The sequence below is a fragment of the Maylandia zebra genome, linkage group LG8, assembly GCF_041146795.1.
Source record: "Maylandia zebra isolate NMK-2024a linkage group LG8, Mzebra_GT3a, whole genome shotgun sequence".
Taxonomy (NCBI): domain Eukaryota; kingdom Metazoa; phylum Chordata; class Actinopteri; order Cichliformes; family Cichlidae; genus Maylandia; species Maylandia zebra.
Genome location: NC_135174.1, coordinates 13,606,492 through 13,626,264, shown reverse-complemented (window position 1 = coordinate 13,626,264; position 19,773 = coordinate 13,606,492). Strand labels below are relative to the sequence as shown.

The following is a 19,773-nucleotide window of genomic DNA, read 5'->3' as shown; positions in this document are numbered from 1 at the left end:
AATTGCTATATAGAGCTATTAAAACAGTTTCTTATTGCCATGTTATTTTATTATCACTTTTTTATGTACAGTACAGTCACAGGTTATAACTTTTTGAATACACAACAGTTTGAATGCATGTACGATGTTCCTGAATACCTTTTTTTTTTAAATAAAAGAAGTATTTAAACAGATTTACTAAACAATTAAATGAATGCTACACGTTCATACTGCACTACCAGCTTCTTAAACTCCAAAAGAATAGAACAGAACAACTTAAAAGTACATTTTGCCCAAAGAATGAGCTGCTTTGGCGGAGTGCTTGTTGTTTTTCTATGTTCTATGTTTCAAGCAAAAGAGGACTGACACACAGGTATGACGCCATTCAGAAGTTTTCAAAGAGGACAGGGAAGCTCAGCAAGTGCATTTGCGTCATCTCGTTCCTTTGTCTGCATTTTCATGGTCGTGGTATAGATTAAAAATGTCATCGGTTGCGTGTGGATAACCCACCCTCCTCCAGTGTCAATTTTGTAATGAAAAATGATCAATCAAATCATTGATTTTTCTAACTGTAATCAACACCAGGAAAATGAAAGAGAAAATGTAATTCTGATGAGAGGATAATCGACCGGGATATCCTGGGCCTCCAAGGGGATTGCGTCATCGCAATATGCCTTCTGTGGTGATGTTATCAGGGACAGCTGCATGGGGTGGAGCCAGCATTGACGCTCTCAGGGAGCCAAGGGGCAGCCAGTTGCCAGCAGATCCCCCTCCACTCAGACCCACCTGCTTCGCATGTGCAGTTTTTCTGTAAACCCCTCAAAGGGATTCCCTGAGTCCTCTTCTGTGTCCACTGGTCCCCGTGTCTTTGAAGTCATGATCCTATGTGTTTTCATGGCATTGAAGTTTTTATCCTACGGTCAGTACATGTCATGCATTTGATCCAAAGGTTTGTTTGAAGTTTTTACACTGAATTCTTTATGTAAATCACCAAATAAACGTATTAGATCAATAAAAAGTAAATCACTCATTAACAACCGATGATGAGCCAAACCCCTCGCTCCTGAAATCTATTCATAAATCAGAATTTTACAGACTAGTCAAGTCCACACTTTATGAAAACAGACATCAGCGTCAGTTGTTGGCAGTAGCCTGTGTGCTAATTTAATTAAAAGCCCTTGAAGAAGAAGAAGAAGAAGCCCAGCCTAGCTTAATGCCGTCAATTAGGGGTTTCTCTGCCATATGACTAAAATCCCACACCCCATTTGTGTGATTCATACAGGAAAATATGTCTCTTTGTCTTAGAGGTCAACCAGCTCTTTGGAGATGTTGGCGTTGGGTCAGGAAACAGTAGTTGAGGGTGTAGGAGTGGGAACACAGGCAGTAAGGCTTGTTGTTATTCTACTAGATAAGCCATAGCATGAGGTCATTTTGAACAAGAACTGCATTTTCATCTCAGCTTATGGCAGCTGGTCTGAAGAGAAATAACTTGCACAGCATCAGAGCAAATTTTCAGAAGTTGTCTTTAATCAAAAAGAAATGTTTTGCAATTACGAAGGAAAACTTTCTTTGTTGGTTAATGGTGCCTGTCCTGGATGTGGACTGGTTGGAATGAGGGGGAAAATAACACTGGTAATTAATTAGTCGCATTAGATGTTTGTCTTCATGTCTTTTTAAAGGCACAATGTGTAGAAAATGGTGTAGGAGAAGAGGTTGAAGAAATTACCCCTTTAATCAGCCCTGAGATGCAGAAATCACTTTCATCTTGGTGTTCATATACTTGAGTTTTAACATTGACATCAGTGTAGAAGACACTGCCAAAGCACAGAAATCTGATCTGCGGGTTAACGTTGGCTTGCAGAGGAGACCGGGCCTCTAGTTTTCGGCATTGCCTAATGGAAGGAAATGTCAAAAAGAGAGTGGGAAGGAGTGTTAAGTGTAGCAAGAGAGTGGTTGTCCATGTTAAGCCAAAAAAAAGCCTTAATCATCCATCTTATCTGTTGGCCATGCCGCTCTCCAGTAGTTCCTTTTCATTTTGTTCACTGGTTAAGATGTAAAAGTGATAAATATGTCTATACTGAGGGCAGAATAGACATAAGGTTGTCTCTCAACCCTGACTGGTATACACTATATTGCCAGACGTGTTCACTCACCCATCCAAATCACTGAATTCAGATGTTCCACTCACTTCCATGACCACGGGGGTAAAAAGTCAAGCACATAGGCATGCAGATTGCTTCTACGAACATTTGTGAAAGAACGAGTCGCGCTCAGGAGCTCGGTGAATTCCACTGTGGAATGCCACCTGTGCGACAGTCCAGTTGTAAAATTTCCTCTTTACAAAATATTCCACAGTCAACTGTTAGTGGTATTATAAAAAAGTGGAAGTGATTGGAAACAACAGTAACTAGGATTGTAGGCCATGCAAAATCACAGAATGGGATCAGGTAATGTCCAGGTTCATAGTGGCCAACGTTCTGCAGAGTCTATCGCTACAGACCGCCAAACTTCATGCGGCCTTCGTTCCAATGAAAAGAACTCGTAATGCTTCAGCATGCCAACGCATTTTGGACAATTTTATGCTCCCAACTTTGTTGGAGAGGTTTGGGGATGCCCCCTTACTGTTCCAACATGATTGAACACCAGTGCACAAAGCAAAGGTCCATAATGACATGGATGAGCAAGTTTGTTGTGAAAGAACTTGACTGACCTGCACAGAGTCCTGACCTCAATGAATTGGAGTGGAAAATTGTGGTCCAGACCTTCTCTTCCAGGAAAATGCTCAAAAATTCCCATAAACACACTCCTAAACATTGGTTATATGTCAAGCATGGGTCAACATCATATTAAACCATATAGATTAAGAATAGAATGTCACTCAAGTTCATATGCATGTGAAGGCAGACAAGTGGATACTTCTGTCAATATAGTGTATAAAGGCGGGGGTCGGGCAATTAGCTTTGTTTGCCGAAATATTGGCATTAGCATTTATAACAGCCGATGACAATATTTGTAAAAACTAAAGAAGTGATAGGTGAAACACCCTTCAACCATTTTATGAGTGTTGAGGTTACATAGTTTGTCCACCAGAGTGCACACTGCAACTTCCCTATTTGTCAACAAGAACACCAAAAGCAACAACAGTCAGACAAAGAATAACTGATTCTTAAACAACTTGTTACAATAAAGTCATGCATTACTTATGAAACTGCGTAGTCATGTTATCTAAGTAATGACTTATAAATATATAATACACATAACACGTATCAAATAATAATTCACATAAAACATGTTAGATAAATCTGTTTATGTTTCGTGTGTCTAAAAGAAAGAAAAGTTGCACTATTTGATTTAAATCACCAAACTATTAGATTTGGTCTTGAAATCTTATATCGGTCAAATTCTAGTTGTCTCAGTTTGAAATCTAATTTGAGTTTTATGTTACTACTGGCTGGTTAGCATGTTAACAACAGTGTCACTGTATTTCATTTATTTTTAAATTGCTGTTGTGTTTTTTAACTAAAAGTCTTTCTTATTATAACTTTAAAAAAAGAAGAAAGAAATCAGAAGAAGAAGTCAGAGAGGCAGGTTATCTTGTAATGTTTCACTGAATTGAATTTTCAAGCTCACATCAGTCTTTCATTTGCAGCAATGGGGAATATGTAAAGGTCTGTGATGCAACAAAGGTCTGGATCCAAATTTCATGTTTTTAAGTAATCATTCTCTTAGATCTGAGTCCTCCCTCATAGATGCATTACACTTGTCAGGATACACTCAGACCTTCTGTCTCCTTTGTACAACAAAGCAGTCTCCTGGGCAAAATCATACAAATTACTCATTCAAAAGCCTCTCAGACGTCTTCATCAAAAGTAAAAAATTAATAAAAATACACGTGATCTTATGCCATTCAAGCAGTTTAATTAGGTGGAACGGGGTGAATCACCACACTCTCATTCATCCATATCACGTCTCACTTTTCAGCAATCTGGTAATGCCATGAACTGTTGTATATGCTTTTATTAATCTTTTCTTTTATCAAAGCCTTATGCTCACAGTAATTTCTGAAGCATCTCACATAAATCCACAAGAGTGATGGCAGATGCAAGTCTTGTTTTTGAGTGGCAAGAAGCGCCTCTGTCATCTGCACAAATCTTGATCTAACCATTCATGTAGTTTGTCTCCAACAGAGCTCACCATGGAGACTAAAATGCTTTTTGGCTCAGGTTGAGAGGAGATCTATGTACGTGTGTGAATATGTATGAGCCATTATTATTGTTTTACCATTTCATAATGAAATGGAAAAAGCATGTGTGTGAGATTGGGAAAGGGGATAATCCTGCACAACGCCTGGGCATCATCTATGTAATCCTGTCTCATCTGTATTTTTTTTTCTGCAGGGTTTTGAATTGCCTTAAAATTATCTTTGGATCGTTGTCCACTTTGGCCATGTTGATCTAAAAGTTTGCTTAATAATTGTTGAGAATTTTTACATGACGTGCTCCTCCAGCGGTGTTCCTCTACAAGCCTGGCTCTTTGATAGAGAATAATATTACATTTTGATTAGTCCCCAGTGTTACCACTGCAATATTGCAATGCTGAGTCTCATCAAATGTGTCCGGGCTGGAATGGAATAAATATTACATTTCCTGTTTTTAATTTTGAGTAAAAAGTTGAACTGGGACATTGGCAGCCCAGTAGAGGATATTAAAATGTGTTTGACTTTTTTTTCGTGTGGAAAAAGATTTCGAGAAAATGAGGCAGGAAGTATGCGGCTTTCCCTGAAACCTAATGTTTCCTCTGGGAGCTGAAGCATTGTTACGCTGTTTGTCAACTTCGTGGACTACATTCCCACTGAGTATTGTGCGCTTTCTGCAAAACTAGTTTAGTCTGAGGCATGAGTGAATCGATCTTTCTCAGATATTCATGCTCTCTGCCAGTATTTAACCTCTGCTGAACACTTTTTGGCAAACCAGCTATATGTCAGTCCCTGTGCTTGTTTCTTATTAGCCATTTTTTATATTAAGTGCTGAGTAAAAGGTGTTGTTAACAGTGAAGCACCAGGGCAAGCTGACCCTGGCAGTATATTAAGTGCTTCTGAACTTCTGTGTAAGAATGTATAATACATGTCAAAGAAGAGAAAAGATTTCTTAAGACTTGCCAAGCAAGTAGGCCAAGATCTTTGTCTAAATCAGTCCTACTAAGTCTTATTCTTTGTAATTTTTCTGTTGCCCAGGTCAGAGTCGGGAATCTCCAAATTTACTCATCGTCTATCCCTCAAAGAGCGACCAGCGAAGGCAGAGAAGACTTCATCAGAAAGGCCTCCATCCTACAGGAGACGATCTCTTAGTGTCGACTGGTAAGACCGTCTCGCAATTTCTGAACTCACATGCTTTCACTAAAAGTCAAAGGCTGTACTTCTGTTTTTTTCATCTTCTGTTAAAAATTATGAAAAATTGCAAGAAGCAGTAGCAAAAGGTCTAAACACGTATCACACTGCAAAGAATATTTAGTAAAGTGAAATATTAAGTGTTGTTACGGGTATAATTTTGAATAAAAACAACATGTAAGAAAAGAGAGACAACTGCAATGAGTCATGTCTGTTTACAAAGTCAAGTCTCAGGTTGATGAAAACTGGGGGGGGGCTGGGGTGGGAGCAAAGGGTGGGCAAAGTGGTGATAGGGTCCTGTTCTGTCTCTGCGTCTGGGTTTCGTTGAAGAGCGCCAAGATGCTCCAGTGGCGCCGGCTCATCTTGCTCTTGTAAAGCTCCAGTCTTCAGGCACCCGATGAAAGGAGTTTGAAAGCTTTCCATTGCGAGGCTGCCTTCCAGTCCCCACCCATGGGAATCCTTCCCAGTCTCCCCTCTTGTTGCCTGGCTTACACTCATTTATCTGCCCATTGATCCTGCCTTTCGTCCATCTGACATGCCTCCTGAGTTTCCTGCTATGTATTCTTGGCTCTTCCTTTGTGCTTTCCCTACATTTGGGAGCACAGGCACGGGTTTAAGAGGACCTTACACTTCCTTTGCACTCAATTTTGTCAAGTAAGAAAATCCCCAATCACCAGATTTTTCTAGGTCGATGATTACTGTGCAGGGACTACAGTAGCTATTCGGCAGTTACTTTACATTTTGTGGAGTTACAGGTGTGTTAAATTTCTGAGGTCCTATCCAATCGTGCTAGGGCCTGGTGTGAGGTCTTACGAGGTCTTTTGTTGGCCTTATGAGACCAACTGTGTGGTCTCGGACTAGTATTGCGATGTGTGGTCCGCCAGCAGAAATGTGGTGTTAAGTGAATGAGCGTTAGAGTGTATGTGCAGTGTGAGGTCTTTTACTTTAACAGCTCCATGTTTTTCTTCCATGCTGCTTGAGAAGGGACCTGGCCTTTAAAGTTCAGGCCCTGATTGATGTGGTCTGGTTTTAATGAAACTCAGTGGGTAGATTGGACATGCTCATTTACAAGAGGGATGAGGGGGGGCTTGACTACAGCTGGATTTTGACTTTTTGCGGGCCCTGCCACTGTTACAGGAGTGTGACTGGCCTTTTGTGACATCATAAATAAGGGGTCCCCAGGGGGAGAGATTCAAGGTTGAGGCCTGAGTCATGCTACAGGGAGGTGAAACAAGGTTGGTCCAACTTTGACAGGGCCAAAAAAGCGTCTCTGGAATGCATAGTGATCAACAGACTCCAAAGGAAAACATGTGTGTCAGTCAGTTGCATATTTGAAAGTGTTCAACATTTACAGCACTTCCTGTAGTCTAAACAATCTGTCTTGCTTTAATCATTGTTAATGAGAACTTCTCAGGGATAAATGTCATCACAAAAATATTCATGATTAAGCAGTGTACTTGTTAAGTATGTGATGTTATGTGGTTTCATGCCATGTTGCCTAGCGTAGTTCGCAGTGATGAGTTGCAATTACTCATGAAAGTTCTTCCATATATACAGTACTGTGCAAAATTCTTGAGTCACCCCTCATGTCTTTGTAATTTGCTTTGAAGAAACCAGGCTTGGTCTGGTCTGTAGTTCTCCAGGCTTTCTGAAGATCTTTCAAAGCTTTTCTTTGGGCATTGGCTACTTTTTCCACTTATTTTCAGTCCATTTCTTATACCCAACAATTTTTAGATGATTTTGAGGTTTTTTGCTAAGCCACTTAACACAGACCTATGAATTATTTAAGGATTAAAGAAGACACTCAGTTCAAGGGTTGAACCTTTGTTCTGTCTATACCAGAGGTGAGTTCATTACCAAGCCTCTGGAGAACTTCAAGACATGTTGAGGAGGTAATTTAGCCATTTAAATCAGCTGTGTTGGATCAAAGACGCATCTAAAACCCACAGGACACCGGCCCTCGAGGCCTGGACTTGCCCACCTCTGGTCTATACAAACACAGAAATCTAAATATATTTTGGCATAGCATGGAATGTGTCCCAAAAATGTAATGAAACTGGATAATTGTGAGCCAAAAGAAGAAATTGCAACCCTTAAAAGCTATCTAAAGCCGATGAACACGATGGAGTCATGTGCTTGAGAAATAGGATAAAGAGAACTGAGAGAGGGCTTAAGAGATGCCCCTTCAGCTAATCAGTTAACTGCTCATTAGAAATAGTCTTAAGTGGAAGGGTGGCTGTCAAAAAGCAATTCTTGAGGAAGTGAAAACAGGGAAAAAAGTCTGAATTAAATAAGAAAAATCAGCAGGTGTGATGGAGTGATAAATCCAAATGTGAAACTTTTGGCTCAAATCCTTGTCACTGTGGATGGAGAAAGCCAGGACAGAGGTACAGCAATGAGCGTCTAAAGTGAGGACTCCGACATGGTTTAAGGATGCAGTTCAGCCAGTAGTGTTGGAGAGCTTGTCAAAACTGATGGAATTATGAATGCCAAAAACATACCATCACATTTTAATACACCACTCAATTTAATTCAATTCAGTTTAATTTATGGAGCACCAAATCACACCAGTCACTTCCAGTACAGTCTAGAAAGAGTGTGATTGGCAACAGCTTCATTTTTCAGAATGACTATGACCCCAAACACACTGCCAATGCAGTAAAAGCATGCCAGAATAGAAAAACACACAATGGAGCACTATCCGTCATGGACTGGCCTCCCCAGAGCCTGAACCTCAATATTATTGAGACAGTGTGGGATCATTTTGACAGAGATCAAAACAAAAGGCAGAAACATCCAAAGAAGAGCTTTGAATGTCCTTCAGGACGCCTGGAGAACTATTCCTGAAGACTACTTAAAGAAATTACCCCAATATCTGCGTAATAGAGTTCAGGCTGTGTTGAAGAATACAGATGGCCATACAAAATAATGACTTGCCAGCTCGTTTATATTTTTTATTTCAATGTATGTGTGCACTTTACAATTTTCCACTTTTCTTAGAAAAATAAAGGTTAGGGTGAAAAGGACAGGGTTAGATGGTGGGAGTTGATCTGCTATGATGAACCCTAAAGGGATCAGCTAAACGAAGAGAGGAGGGGAAGCTTAAGAATTTAGCATAGTACTGTATAATTTTCGGACAGTAAGGCGTTTTGTATGTTTTGCATGCTGATCTTCCAGTAGAGCTCAGCAGTCTGTAATTGTTTTCCATTTTTCCAAGCCTTACTAATCAGTGAAGAATCTTGTGTGTTCTTAACCAGACGCAGTAAAACAAATTCCCTGGAATGTGTGTCCCCGTAATCAATGTGTAATATGTAGGATTTTATCCACAAAAATATGCTCTTAAATTAAGGTTTCATTATGTTTTTCTGCTCATTGCCCCCTGCTTTCACTCAAAATAAAACTTCTAACTATAAAGTGAAACAAAGGTTGTATAAAACACCAAGCTGGAAAGCAGCCAGCAGCACTCTGGAGTAAGGCTGACTCAGGTGGCTTAAAGCTTTACTATCTTATTTAGTGGGCCATTGCCATTTATGTCGATTCACGTCAGATACCCAAACAAACTGCGACTATTAAGGGAATTCTGAGCCAAGGCAGCCCATATACAATCTTGAAACGGGAGCCGTTTTGTAGCTTAAAGTCTGTAAAGGCTGGCAGAGCCTTGGGAAAATGCAATAGTAAAAGATAATGGCAGTGTTATTGTTATTGGTAATCATAGTAAATGGCCTCTGGGGATGTGGGTGGAGAAAATAGTGGAAGGAGGGTGGAGAGTGAGAGTTTTAAGAAGTGTTAAAGGCAAAATAAGAGGGTAGCTGTTACAATTTATGATTGCCAAAGATTGATTTGATCTTCTTTTACTAGTCACTGCAAATACAATGGAAATCAGAATGTTTAAAACGGTGGCTTTGGGGAAATCTGTTATTTAGATAAAAAGACTGCTTTTCGTTATTTAAAAAATGTATACGGTTGCAATGGTTACAATATTAAACATGAACAAAGTTTCATGTAATGAGATCAGCATTCAAACTCAGGCTTCAGACCGCTGAGATCGCATGGGGGTGTCTTGATTAGCACTGGTGTGCGTATTTGCTATCTTGTTTTTTGTGTATTACGTGAACACAGGAGACATCTGGTAGAGTCTGAGAGTTAATACTGGAGCTGTAAAGGGATACTGCTTCTGATGCAACACTAGGCCGGCAAGTAAGTCTTCATTACTTTATTCTCTAATAGTGACAGAGAGGCAGTTCTAACCCTTCACCAAAACCCTTGAGTGCAATAGAGAAACAGCCATGTCTATCAGCCAAGCAGTTTTTATTTCCCAAAACATTTCCCCTGCAGTACTCGTGGCGAGGAAACTATACATAAGTACTTAAACATCCACGTTTGGTAATCAAACTATATCCACTTCACAAATTAAAGTTGGAAAAGGAAGGAGCGCAGTTGGTACGACACCAGAAAGTGTTTGATTGTCTTGTGTTTTTAGTCAGCGTGCGCTAGAAGGCTTAAATTCTCTCAATCCCCCGAAGGCCCTCCGCTCTGCCTGGTGCCACCGTGTCTTCAGGAATCACTCCAAGCTGACGGCACTCTGAGGATGACGTCTGAACTTTGATGTTAGGAGAGAAACTGGCCTGCCCTATCCCTCGGTCAATATATTAACTCAAATATCTCCTTCTTATTCATGCTCACACACATACATGAGCAAACACATATTGTAATACTTAGCGCTGTTTTGGGTGTGTAGGGGTGAATGGGAGCTACCAAGTGTTAATCCTTATGAAATGTGTACAAAGGGAATAAAAAAAGAGTACTAAGAAATCACCAAAGTCTTAGTGGTAAAAGGAGGACAATGCTCAGGGGGCCCGGGTGTAAAGTGGTTTTGGACATTGTGCCACTTGCCGCATTTGGTTCTAATTTGATTTATTATTCCTCGCTTTTTCCTTTTTATTTTCGTTCTCTCTATAAATTTTTCTCCTTTCTTCTGTAGCCGAGAGCTGTCAGTTCAAACGAAACGGACTAATGAGGAGGTTATAAATGCCTGTGATTTTTCTCTTTAGAAATTTTGATCGGAACATGTTAAAGATCTGTTAAAAATCACTGCTGAGTGGGGTGGACTCCTGCTTCTGTTGGAATGTGTGACACTTTATTCCTGCTCTGTGACTGAATTAAATTGTTTTAAACACTGAAAAGCTTTTGACACGTGGAAACTAATTATGCTAAACCCTGTGTGGACTGCACACATATAGTTGAAGCTATTATAGAGCCTAGAGTCAAGCTAAAACAAAGCTAAGTACGCCCTTAAGCTGCGTCCCACAAAGTGATTTGCAGAGAGAGCGAGAAATGTTGAGCAACTTCAAGTGACTATGGGCAAAAGAACCACTGGAGAGGTGGGACCTGAGTAAGACGGTTCAGAGAAGCTTCCACATGAGCGATTGAAGTGACTACTAATGAAAATGTGAGATACTGTTAATTGACATACAAACTGTTACCTAGGCAACTAAAGCCTGAAGTGTTTGCAAGTGACCAGCCATCAGCATCAAAGTAAAGCTTAACACAGGTTTACTGCCTCCACAGGAGTTAAGGGTAGCAGCCATCAGATGACTTGGTTAATTGATCATCAGCACCTTTATAAAAGTAAAGGTTTTGCCAGTTTGTAGGGATCTTAAAGAAGTGGTGATTGCTGCCCATTAATCTGAGAAAGATTATAGAAGTCCATCATTCTGCAGTGAGGACTCCACAAATTCACCCCAAGGTTAGACCATCCAATCCTCAGAGAAATCCCCCAGAAAACAAACAGCTACATGTCAGACTCCAGGCCTCACTTAGCATGTTAACTTTCATGACGGTACAATTAGAAAACAGCTGAGCAAGTGTGGCTTGTTTGACAGGGTTGCCAGGAGAAAGCTTCTTCTGTTTAAAAAGAACATGGCAGCACAGCTTGGGTTTGAAAAGTTGTAACTGAACAAACCACAAGACTTCTGGAACAACGGCATTTAGAAAGATGAGACCAAAGTGGAGATGTTCGGCCATAATGCAGAGGCTAATCTGCAATAGAATGGCTGACAAAAGAAAAGAATCATGGTTACAGTTGCCCAGTCAAAGTCCAGATAGTTTTCCTTTCTTTTTTTTAAGATGGCAGCAAAAAATATATACTATTTGCTCTAGCATAAAAAGAAATCAATAAGGGGAAACAAGTTGAAAAAAGGCGAGTGACTTTTGTACACTATTTTTAATGCGTGAAAGAATTTTCTCTGAATATTGAGCCGCAAGGTTCATTTGTTGAGGTTGAGTTGTTGGTGGGATGAGACTACAGATTCTGGTCCACATGCAGGTGCAGAATTTCTGCTAGCTCTGCTTTTGAATAAGTCCAAGGTTGCTTACACATTCATGCTCATACATAAACACGGACACAAAGCACGTGAAAGAAAAAGACACGCTTGCAAAAAAATGCACTTGAGCAGATTAACAATGTTGTGTCAAATACATATAAACATATATGTCCAGCCTCAGCCGTGCGTGCACCAGCAGCACACTCATACACAATCCCGACTGGATGCTGTGGGCTGCGCTAAGGGAGATTTATGAGACTGGCTCCCTCTTGTCCTGTGTGTCTCGGACTTGATACTCTAGTTTCCACTCCAAACCTCAACTCAGCACGCAGGCACAGAAAGACTGGAGTAGGGATGGAGTGTAATGGGAAGGAGGGAGTGAGACTTAAACGGTGAAGTTGGGAAAGTCAGAGAAGACTGAAATAGGTAAGAAGAGAAGGAGAGAGAAGAAAACTGGAGAGAGGTTGACTGATTGAGACTGAAGTAGATGAAAAGACAGATTGAAAAGATGATGGAAAGAGACAGCAAGAGAGAGTGGTGAAAAGATCTAAAAACTAGACTGAGAGCTTGGATAGAGCGCGAGAGAAATGTGTAGCGTCAGTGTGTTGGTTTCTCCTTGTGCATACGTGTGCAGAGAGTTAGAGTATAATCACGCATGGTTAATAAAATTATGCAATCAGCCAAGTCTTGAGGAACTATACCCCCTCATTTAAAGTAGTCTTGGAAAATAATTTGCACTCTGAAAATCAGGAAAGAGTCGAATTTACTTACAAATCAGTGGATTTGTTCTTAGCTCTTTTTTCTCCTTTTCATTTTCCAGCTCTCACTCAGCTAGCAGTAGCCAAGTTTATCTCACATCATCAGATTTTTGTCTCCGTTAAATGATCAACAATGTTTATATTGTTATTTAATAATGTTCCTGCTATGCACAGTTTAGTGTTCCACCTCCAGAGAAAACCCCAACAATCAGACAACCCCCTATGAGCAAGCGCTTGGTGACTGTGGGAAGGAAAAACTCCCTTTTAACAGGAAGAAAACTCTGGCAGAACCAGGCTCAGGGATGCGCATCTGTTGTGACTGGTTGGAGGTGAGGTGAGGAAGACAGGAGAGAGGACACACTGTGGAATGTGAATGATGCGGCTTGTGGCATCGTGGCGTTGGTTCACAACCAAACTCGCTGTTTCACACAAACATGTTGTGCCTCCTCTATCAGCACACTGTGTAGTCATGGAAATGTCTTTGCATGTGGTTGTGTGTGTGTGTGCGTGCGTACAGTGCAGCGTTTAATATTTTTGTTTGTTTTCGCATATGGCCAGGTCTTTCTCGGAAATGAGAGTTAAATTTCTTTCACCTGGATAAATAAAGGATAATAATAATATATGTGTGATTTTCTCAAACAGACACACACAGACACTCACAATGATGTCATTCGTGTTTCCATCCTCTCTATCATTCATCTGTCCATCCAGTTTGGACAGTGCACATGTGTGTGAGAATGTGTGTTATCAATTTTTTACAAAGCATCTATCACAGTAAGAATGGTCTCCCCACCCATCCGACCACCTCCCTCCATCCCTAGCCCAGATAAATAGCCGTGGGACTTTAAACATGGCGCCCGACCGGCGTGTGACTGAGAGAATGAGCCAACTGGTGGCTTCAGTCGCCGAGGGTCTCTCTCTCCCCCCCCCCCCCCCCCCCCCCCCATCTGCCCAGAGCCTCTCTCTGGCTGGGTGGGTGGCATATGGTGGCCCAGGCAGGAACCCCATTGGTGTCACACACAAACACACACACTCAGACACACACATGCATACTGAGAGACATACAGAAGGTCTGGAGCCACCCAGGCTGGACCCACGATCGCCGTGGGAGACACAGTGTCACCAAGCCTCTGACAGGGGAGGGGGTTTTGTGTATGTTTGTGTGTGGGTGATCCCACCTTGCAAGTCCACCCCCATTCCCTCCTGAGAACGTCGGCCACCGCCCGCCACATCACATCCCCATGGTGACTCCGCTGTTGTCTCTGCTCATCAAAATTAGAGAGATTTACCTCTGCGTACACACACACACATAACACATGCGCACACACAGAGCCAACAGGTGGCAGGCCTTGCTCGGCACAGCAGGCCCACTTCAAAGGTTAAACATACAGCAGACCGCCTAGCCCTTCTCTGCCACTCTCCCAAGGGAGGAGAAGAGAAAGCGAGGAAAAAAGAGTGGAAAAAGCAGAAATGAGAAAAAGAAAATGAGGGAGGATGAAGCACGGTTTTGTGGCAGCTTAATAAATATGCACACATGTGAAAGTAAGTTACATGTGGTGAATTGTTTTTCTGCTCAGTAATTGTTTGACTGTTACACCAGACGTGTATCAGTCGGCGGCACAGACTTGGGCTCATCACAGTCAAGTTTCCCGGATTTTATCTCCGTGCGAGATAGGTTACAAGAATGCAGCCCTGACTCACTCAGAGCTAACAATACCAAATAAATACCACTTTACAAGAACAGTGATATATGAGGTAGCGCCTCTAGATTATGAAAACGGGAAAGTTGAAGCTGCAGTGTTATTCTAATGTAAACAACAGAATCCGCAGCAGAATCCAGACTCAGTGTTGCTGTCTGCAGCCCTTCATTAAACACAGCAATGTTTACTCTGCACTTATCAGTGCTGTTTGTCATCTCAATGACTTCATTCTAATATACTACAAATCTTGGGTGCGCTGCTTACAGGCCACTTGACCTCTTTTTGAATGCATATCAGGAATGATATTCCACCCACATTTGACTCTGCCTTAAGAATTACTGTAAAAAAAAGTGTTTTATTTTTAATGGATGCACACACCTGATACATCCCTCAGTAAATCCTCACACACAGACTCTGACCCAAAAGAGTCGTAGACTTGTTCTGATCGTCTCTGCAAAATCATGCGGTATGCACGAGGGGCTGCATGTGGCTGAGTGTTGCAGTGGCCTCATGTTGCCTATAAGCTGATAAGAGCCAAGGCAATTCTAGCAATACTCCCCTCGTCCTCCCAATCCGCCCACCCACCCTCCCTCCCACCCAACCCCACTTTCTCTCTCTCTCTCGCTCTCCCTCTAGCAGCCTGGCTGCTTCCAGCCTGTCTGGTGCCAAGACTCAGATTTCAGAATTTCCTTCTACAAGCCACATTTAGAGCAGCCAGCGTACTCTGTGTATGTGTGTGTTTGCGCGTGTGAGCGAGCGCACGAGTTTGTGTGACTTTCTCCTTTCGCCCGTATACCTCCCTCACTCCCCGCCACCTTGTTTTCCCCAAGCGCCGTCCTTCTGCTGCTGCTTATTGCCATTTCTGCATCTTTCTCTACCCATCCATCCGTCTCCAGTTATTTTGTCGAGACAATCACCTTATACACGTCGAGTAATACGTAGTAATTTCAGTTAGAAGTACACCGCCAAACAGGAATCACATTAATGTGCTCTCGTAGGAGTTGACTAGCCATAGTAAGGAGTTTGAGCGAGTGGCATTGGAGACTGAAGGTGAAGACACTGGGACTGGATGGCCTTGATGGGTTGAGTGGGAAAAGGGGGCGAGAGAAGTGGGAGAGGGTGTGGATGGAGATAGAGAGGGATGTTAAGATGATTTTAAGAAAGAAAGGAAAACAAATGACTGTTTGCTCCTTAGGTAGCATACTGGGCCTCTTTTAAGGGCAAACCTTTTAAACAGCACTGTCCATATCTATTTGTACTGTTCTCTTTGCTTTACTGCAATTATGTAGTCTGCTCCTCACTGTCAATAGATCCTCCTTTGTGCTGCTGTAGCTAATTTGAGCAGCACTCTCTGTAATGTCCTTTTCTGGCACGTATGTACGCACATGCATACTTTGCAATAGCAAATTGTGGTTATATAAAGAGATTTTCCACTGTTTCCAGTTTATCTTGACATTATCTGTGTTTATAGGAATACAAAGCAGTGGCCAACAACATTTTTCTTCTTGCATTCTCGTTCCTATTTGTCCTAACTATTTGTGCATTACCTCGTTACAAACATCCGAGCAACTGTTTTGAATTTTTCCCCGAGTTACTTGCGCAGCTAATGGCAAAAACGTGTTACTATGTGACAAGAAGAGGAGGCAAACTAATTGTGTGTGAAAGACGGGGAAACAAAGGAAGAGAGGGGAACAGCAAAAATGTGTCGGAATCAAAGCTGGTGACGGTGAGGGAGAGGGAACGTGTTTTCATTCCCAAATCTCACAAGACTGAACCACCAGAACAAGAACAGCTGTTGTGGCTGCGGGTAGATTGATTGCTAGAAAATACATTATTATTATTATTATTATTGAGAGGATGGGTGAATCTGTCACCCCCGGTTGGATGGATTCATTGAAGTTGCTGTTTATCCATTCTGCTACCAGGTTCAGTGAAACGCCCTTCTGCACACAAATGCTGGTATTTGCGTGTTTACGGTTGGCTCCCAAATGCTTTAACTGACAATTATTTACCATTTCTTTAAATAATAGTTTTTCCCATCTTGACTTTCGGTCAAACAGTAAGTGAATGTCTAGACTCCGTGTCCCTGTGTTTGTGAAGTTTCTGTTTACATGTGACTCACTGACTGGAGGCCCAAGCTGTTTTTGATATGGTTTGATAAAGCGGATGCTGCATGTACGTGTGTTTGCAACTTGGGGGTGTTAATTTTTTTTGTGGGCCTAATAGATGTTCACAGCAGCATGCTCGGTGTATTTGATGTGGCACTGATCAAGAGCCAAGCGTGGAGCTTGGCTTTTAGGTTGAGACTTTTGGTTTCCCAGAACAACTGCTTCCTGCTTCCCAAAAACTGGTAAAACAGTAGGAAATTGTGTGCAATAGTCGCTGTCTGGATTTGTTCAAGTTCAAGTAGGTTCAAGCATGGTTATTTGTGTGTTGTGAGTCTGAGTTTGCACATCTGGTTCTTCATGTTTATTGTCGGAGAAACTGTTCTCTTGGGCCATACTGCCGGGCCCTAGAGGTCTTTAAGGTGCGGACATGCCTGGCATTTACCACTTTATAACAGAAACAGCATCAGTGTGAATTTCACCAACTTTAACTGTCAGTTTTTCAGTTTTAATATGCTACTCGTTGTTTTAATGATTTTTTTCAGCATTTATCTGAGCTGCCCAAACACGTGCATTCATGTTCAGTCAACACTAAGGTCACTGATAGACAGGTCATCAGTATTCAGTATGATTAAACTACTGTGCAAAAGTCTCAAAATAGCCCATATAATTTAATCAACTTTGAAAAGATCTCCAACACCACTGGCTGAGCCCTAAACTATGACTGAGCCTCTACCGTGTTTACACATGGCTTTAGGCCTTCACTTTTGTACCTCTCTCCTGCCTTCCTTCATACAGACTCGTGACAGATTTAACCAGAAATTTCTGTTCTTGTGTAGTTTGGCATACCTTAGCCCAGCCAATTCCAGACCTCGAGGGCCGGTGTCCTGCAGGTTTTAGATCTCACCCTGGGTGTACACACCTGAATCAGTTCATTACCAGGCCTCTGGAGAACTTCAAGACAGGTTGAGGAGGTAATTTAGCCATTTAAATCAGCTGCAATGGAAAAAGGACACATCTAAAACCTGCAGGACACCGGCCCTCGATGCCCTATTCCCTGCTTCCCTTTCCTAAGAGTGGCTTTTTTACAGCCACCCTTCCACTGTGAAGATTAGATGGGTCTTCTGAAGAACCAGATGCATTTCTCAGGCCCTATGTCAGATCTTTGATAACTTTGTTTCATCAAGTACAAATTATGCTTTTTTCCACTAGGTTGTCTGTTATGTGGGACACAACCCTGGTTCATCCCTTGGGTTAGGTCAGTGTTAAGTAGCTGTCTGAGGGGAAAAAAACATGAAAATGGTCAGGCAGGAGGACTGGACTGAAAATGAGTGAAAAAGCAGCCAATGTCCAAAGAAAAACGTTGAAAGACTGTCAGAAAGCCTTACAACAAAGTCTGGCTCCTTGAAATGAGAGATGGCTCAAGACTTTTGCACAGTACTATAGTTTCTCCAAGGGTGTTCGTACATACATTCATCATAGATTCTGTTTCTGTGACGCTTAATTGTTAGGATTTGATTTGATTTATTTATAATTTTTAAATGGCTCCATTCATTATACGTTTCATCTCTCTCTCTCTCTAGTGTGGGCGCTGTGTCATTGGGGAATGACATCCCCATTTCATGTGTAGGATGCAACATCCCTTTGAAAGCACAGGGCACACACACAGAGCGCATTACACACACCCTAATGTCGTCAGAGAGTGATGGGGCACCATCCTGCCGACAGAAAAAAGTCGGCTGTTCCATCTCAGGCAAATAACAATAAGCCTGGAGCTGGATTCCAATGGGCTTTCTCTTTGAAATGGGATACCAGCACACGCATTACAAATATATCTCTTGTTTTATCTTCCGGGCCAGGCCCATGGAAAAATTATTCCAAATACCTGCCGCGCTTTATCTGGAACCCTGGAATAGGTTAGACCCAGCCGGGAACACGAGGATGTCTAAAATAAGGCCTCTATTACGGGATGGAGTGGAGATGGATGGGACGGAGCGGGAAGGGACGGGGATCGGGGGTATTTTAGGTGTATTGGCCATGTGAAAAAGGCCTTGTTGCGGGGGCTTGGACCCGCTTTAAAGTCTACAATGCAGGCCGCTGTCAGCTGTTGTACGAACTACGTGTGTTGGGGGAGGGTTAGTGTGTGTATGTATGCACACTCATTTGGGCTCACACGTCCATTGTGGAGCGGGAGTATAAATAACATTTTTCCTACAGATGTTCTCACCTTTGCAAATCTGTTCTTGGCATGTGTCAAGATGGCCCAAACTAACAGCTTTATTTACAGTAGTGTCTTCAACCAGTACCATTTTCTTTTTAACAACATCACCAGTATTTATCTGATGATGTTTCTCAGTGTGGCTGCCAACAAGTGAGCATTTTTTGAGGTAACCAAGCAAGGCAACAGTTAAATTTCTCATCTACTTACTAAGTTTTTGCTTAGTTGTTATCTTACACCTCACATGGAAACCTACTTGTTTATTTAATAATCAGCGTGGACAATTAGCGGATAATTAGTTGTTTATAAACATGCGGGATTAAGTGTTGAATCATGGTGATGACAGTGTGGAGAGAATTTGGGAAATACTGGGAAATATAAACAGTACGGGGATAAAGAGTAAGAGTGAAACAGCAATAGAAAGAAGGGTAGGCGTTAGACGGAGTGGGGAGGAGATGATTAGAGGAGGAACAAGTTCATAAGATATCGGGAGAGGTGTACTAAACAAGAGCTAGGGCTGCTGAAAAGGCATCCTTGAGGAATTCAGTTATCTCTCTGCTTCTCTTTGGTGGGACCCGACACAGAGTTTATCACCAGCGCCCGGAGAGTCCTGATGACATTTCCTTCAGCAGCTGAGTGTGTGAGAGCGCTACATGCCAGACTCTCCCCAGAAACACACTGCCGTCCACATAGTTCCCATGGCAAAATGGAGAGGGAACAGTATAATCTTCATACCAGTCATGCCAAGAAACCATCAGCAAGAGATGATGATCTTTTTGACTAACGTATGATATTGCAGAGCAGCGTTGGCAAACCGGCTACCAAGGCTGGCATTGCCAGTTTAGGATGACTGTGCACCACCTGCGAGTAAGAGCTGATAATGTCAGCATGGTGCCCATCTGGCAAATCAGTGTAATGTATCACCATGCTTTCGATCGTTGGTGTTTTAGCCCCCACTCCCACTGGGTAATATAACAGAGCTTAGCGTTAATTAGACCGCAAAGTGAAGCTCGGCATCAGCTTCTGAGTTGATAGACAAATCTCGTACAAAGTGCACTAATTACGTTGCTTTAGCACTGCCCACAGATGTGTGTCTGCAAGCCAATTTGCAACCCTCATTCTAAGCAATCAGTGTTGCATGCATTGCCACTGATGTGACCTATCTTCTGTATGGGGGTCTCGCCGGTCCTTCTGCCGGCTGTGCAGTTTATGTGCTGGTTTCTATAAGCAGAAACTGATTTTATAAAGTAGAATCTCGATAAACCTGTAAGTGTAAACTAAAATGCTTGTTTCTGCTTCCCTTG

The 19,773-nt window shown here is 42.0% G+C and overlaps 1 protein-coding gene across 6 annotated transcripts in view; it reads left to right on the top strand.

Moving 5' to 3' along the window:
* Positions 1 to 19,773, top strand: part of ankfn1b (ankyrin repeat and fibronectin type III domain containing 1b) — a 156,890-nt gene that overhangs the window by 112,085 nt on the left and 25,032 nt on the right. For all 6 annotated transcript variants that reach the window (XM_076887414.1, XM_076887415.1, XM_004571411.4 and 3 more), the window contains one exon: positions 5,213 to 5,335. In XM_076887414.1, the coding sequence (XP_076743529.1) occupies positions 5,213 to 5,335 (123 nt within the window). The remainder of the gene's footprint in view (positions 1 to 5,212; positions 5,336 to 19,773) is intronic.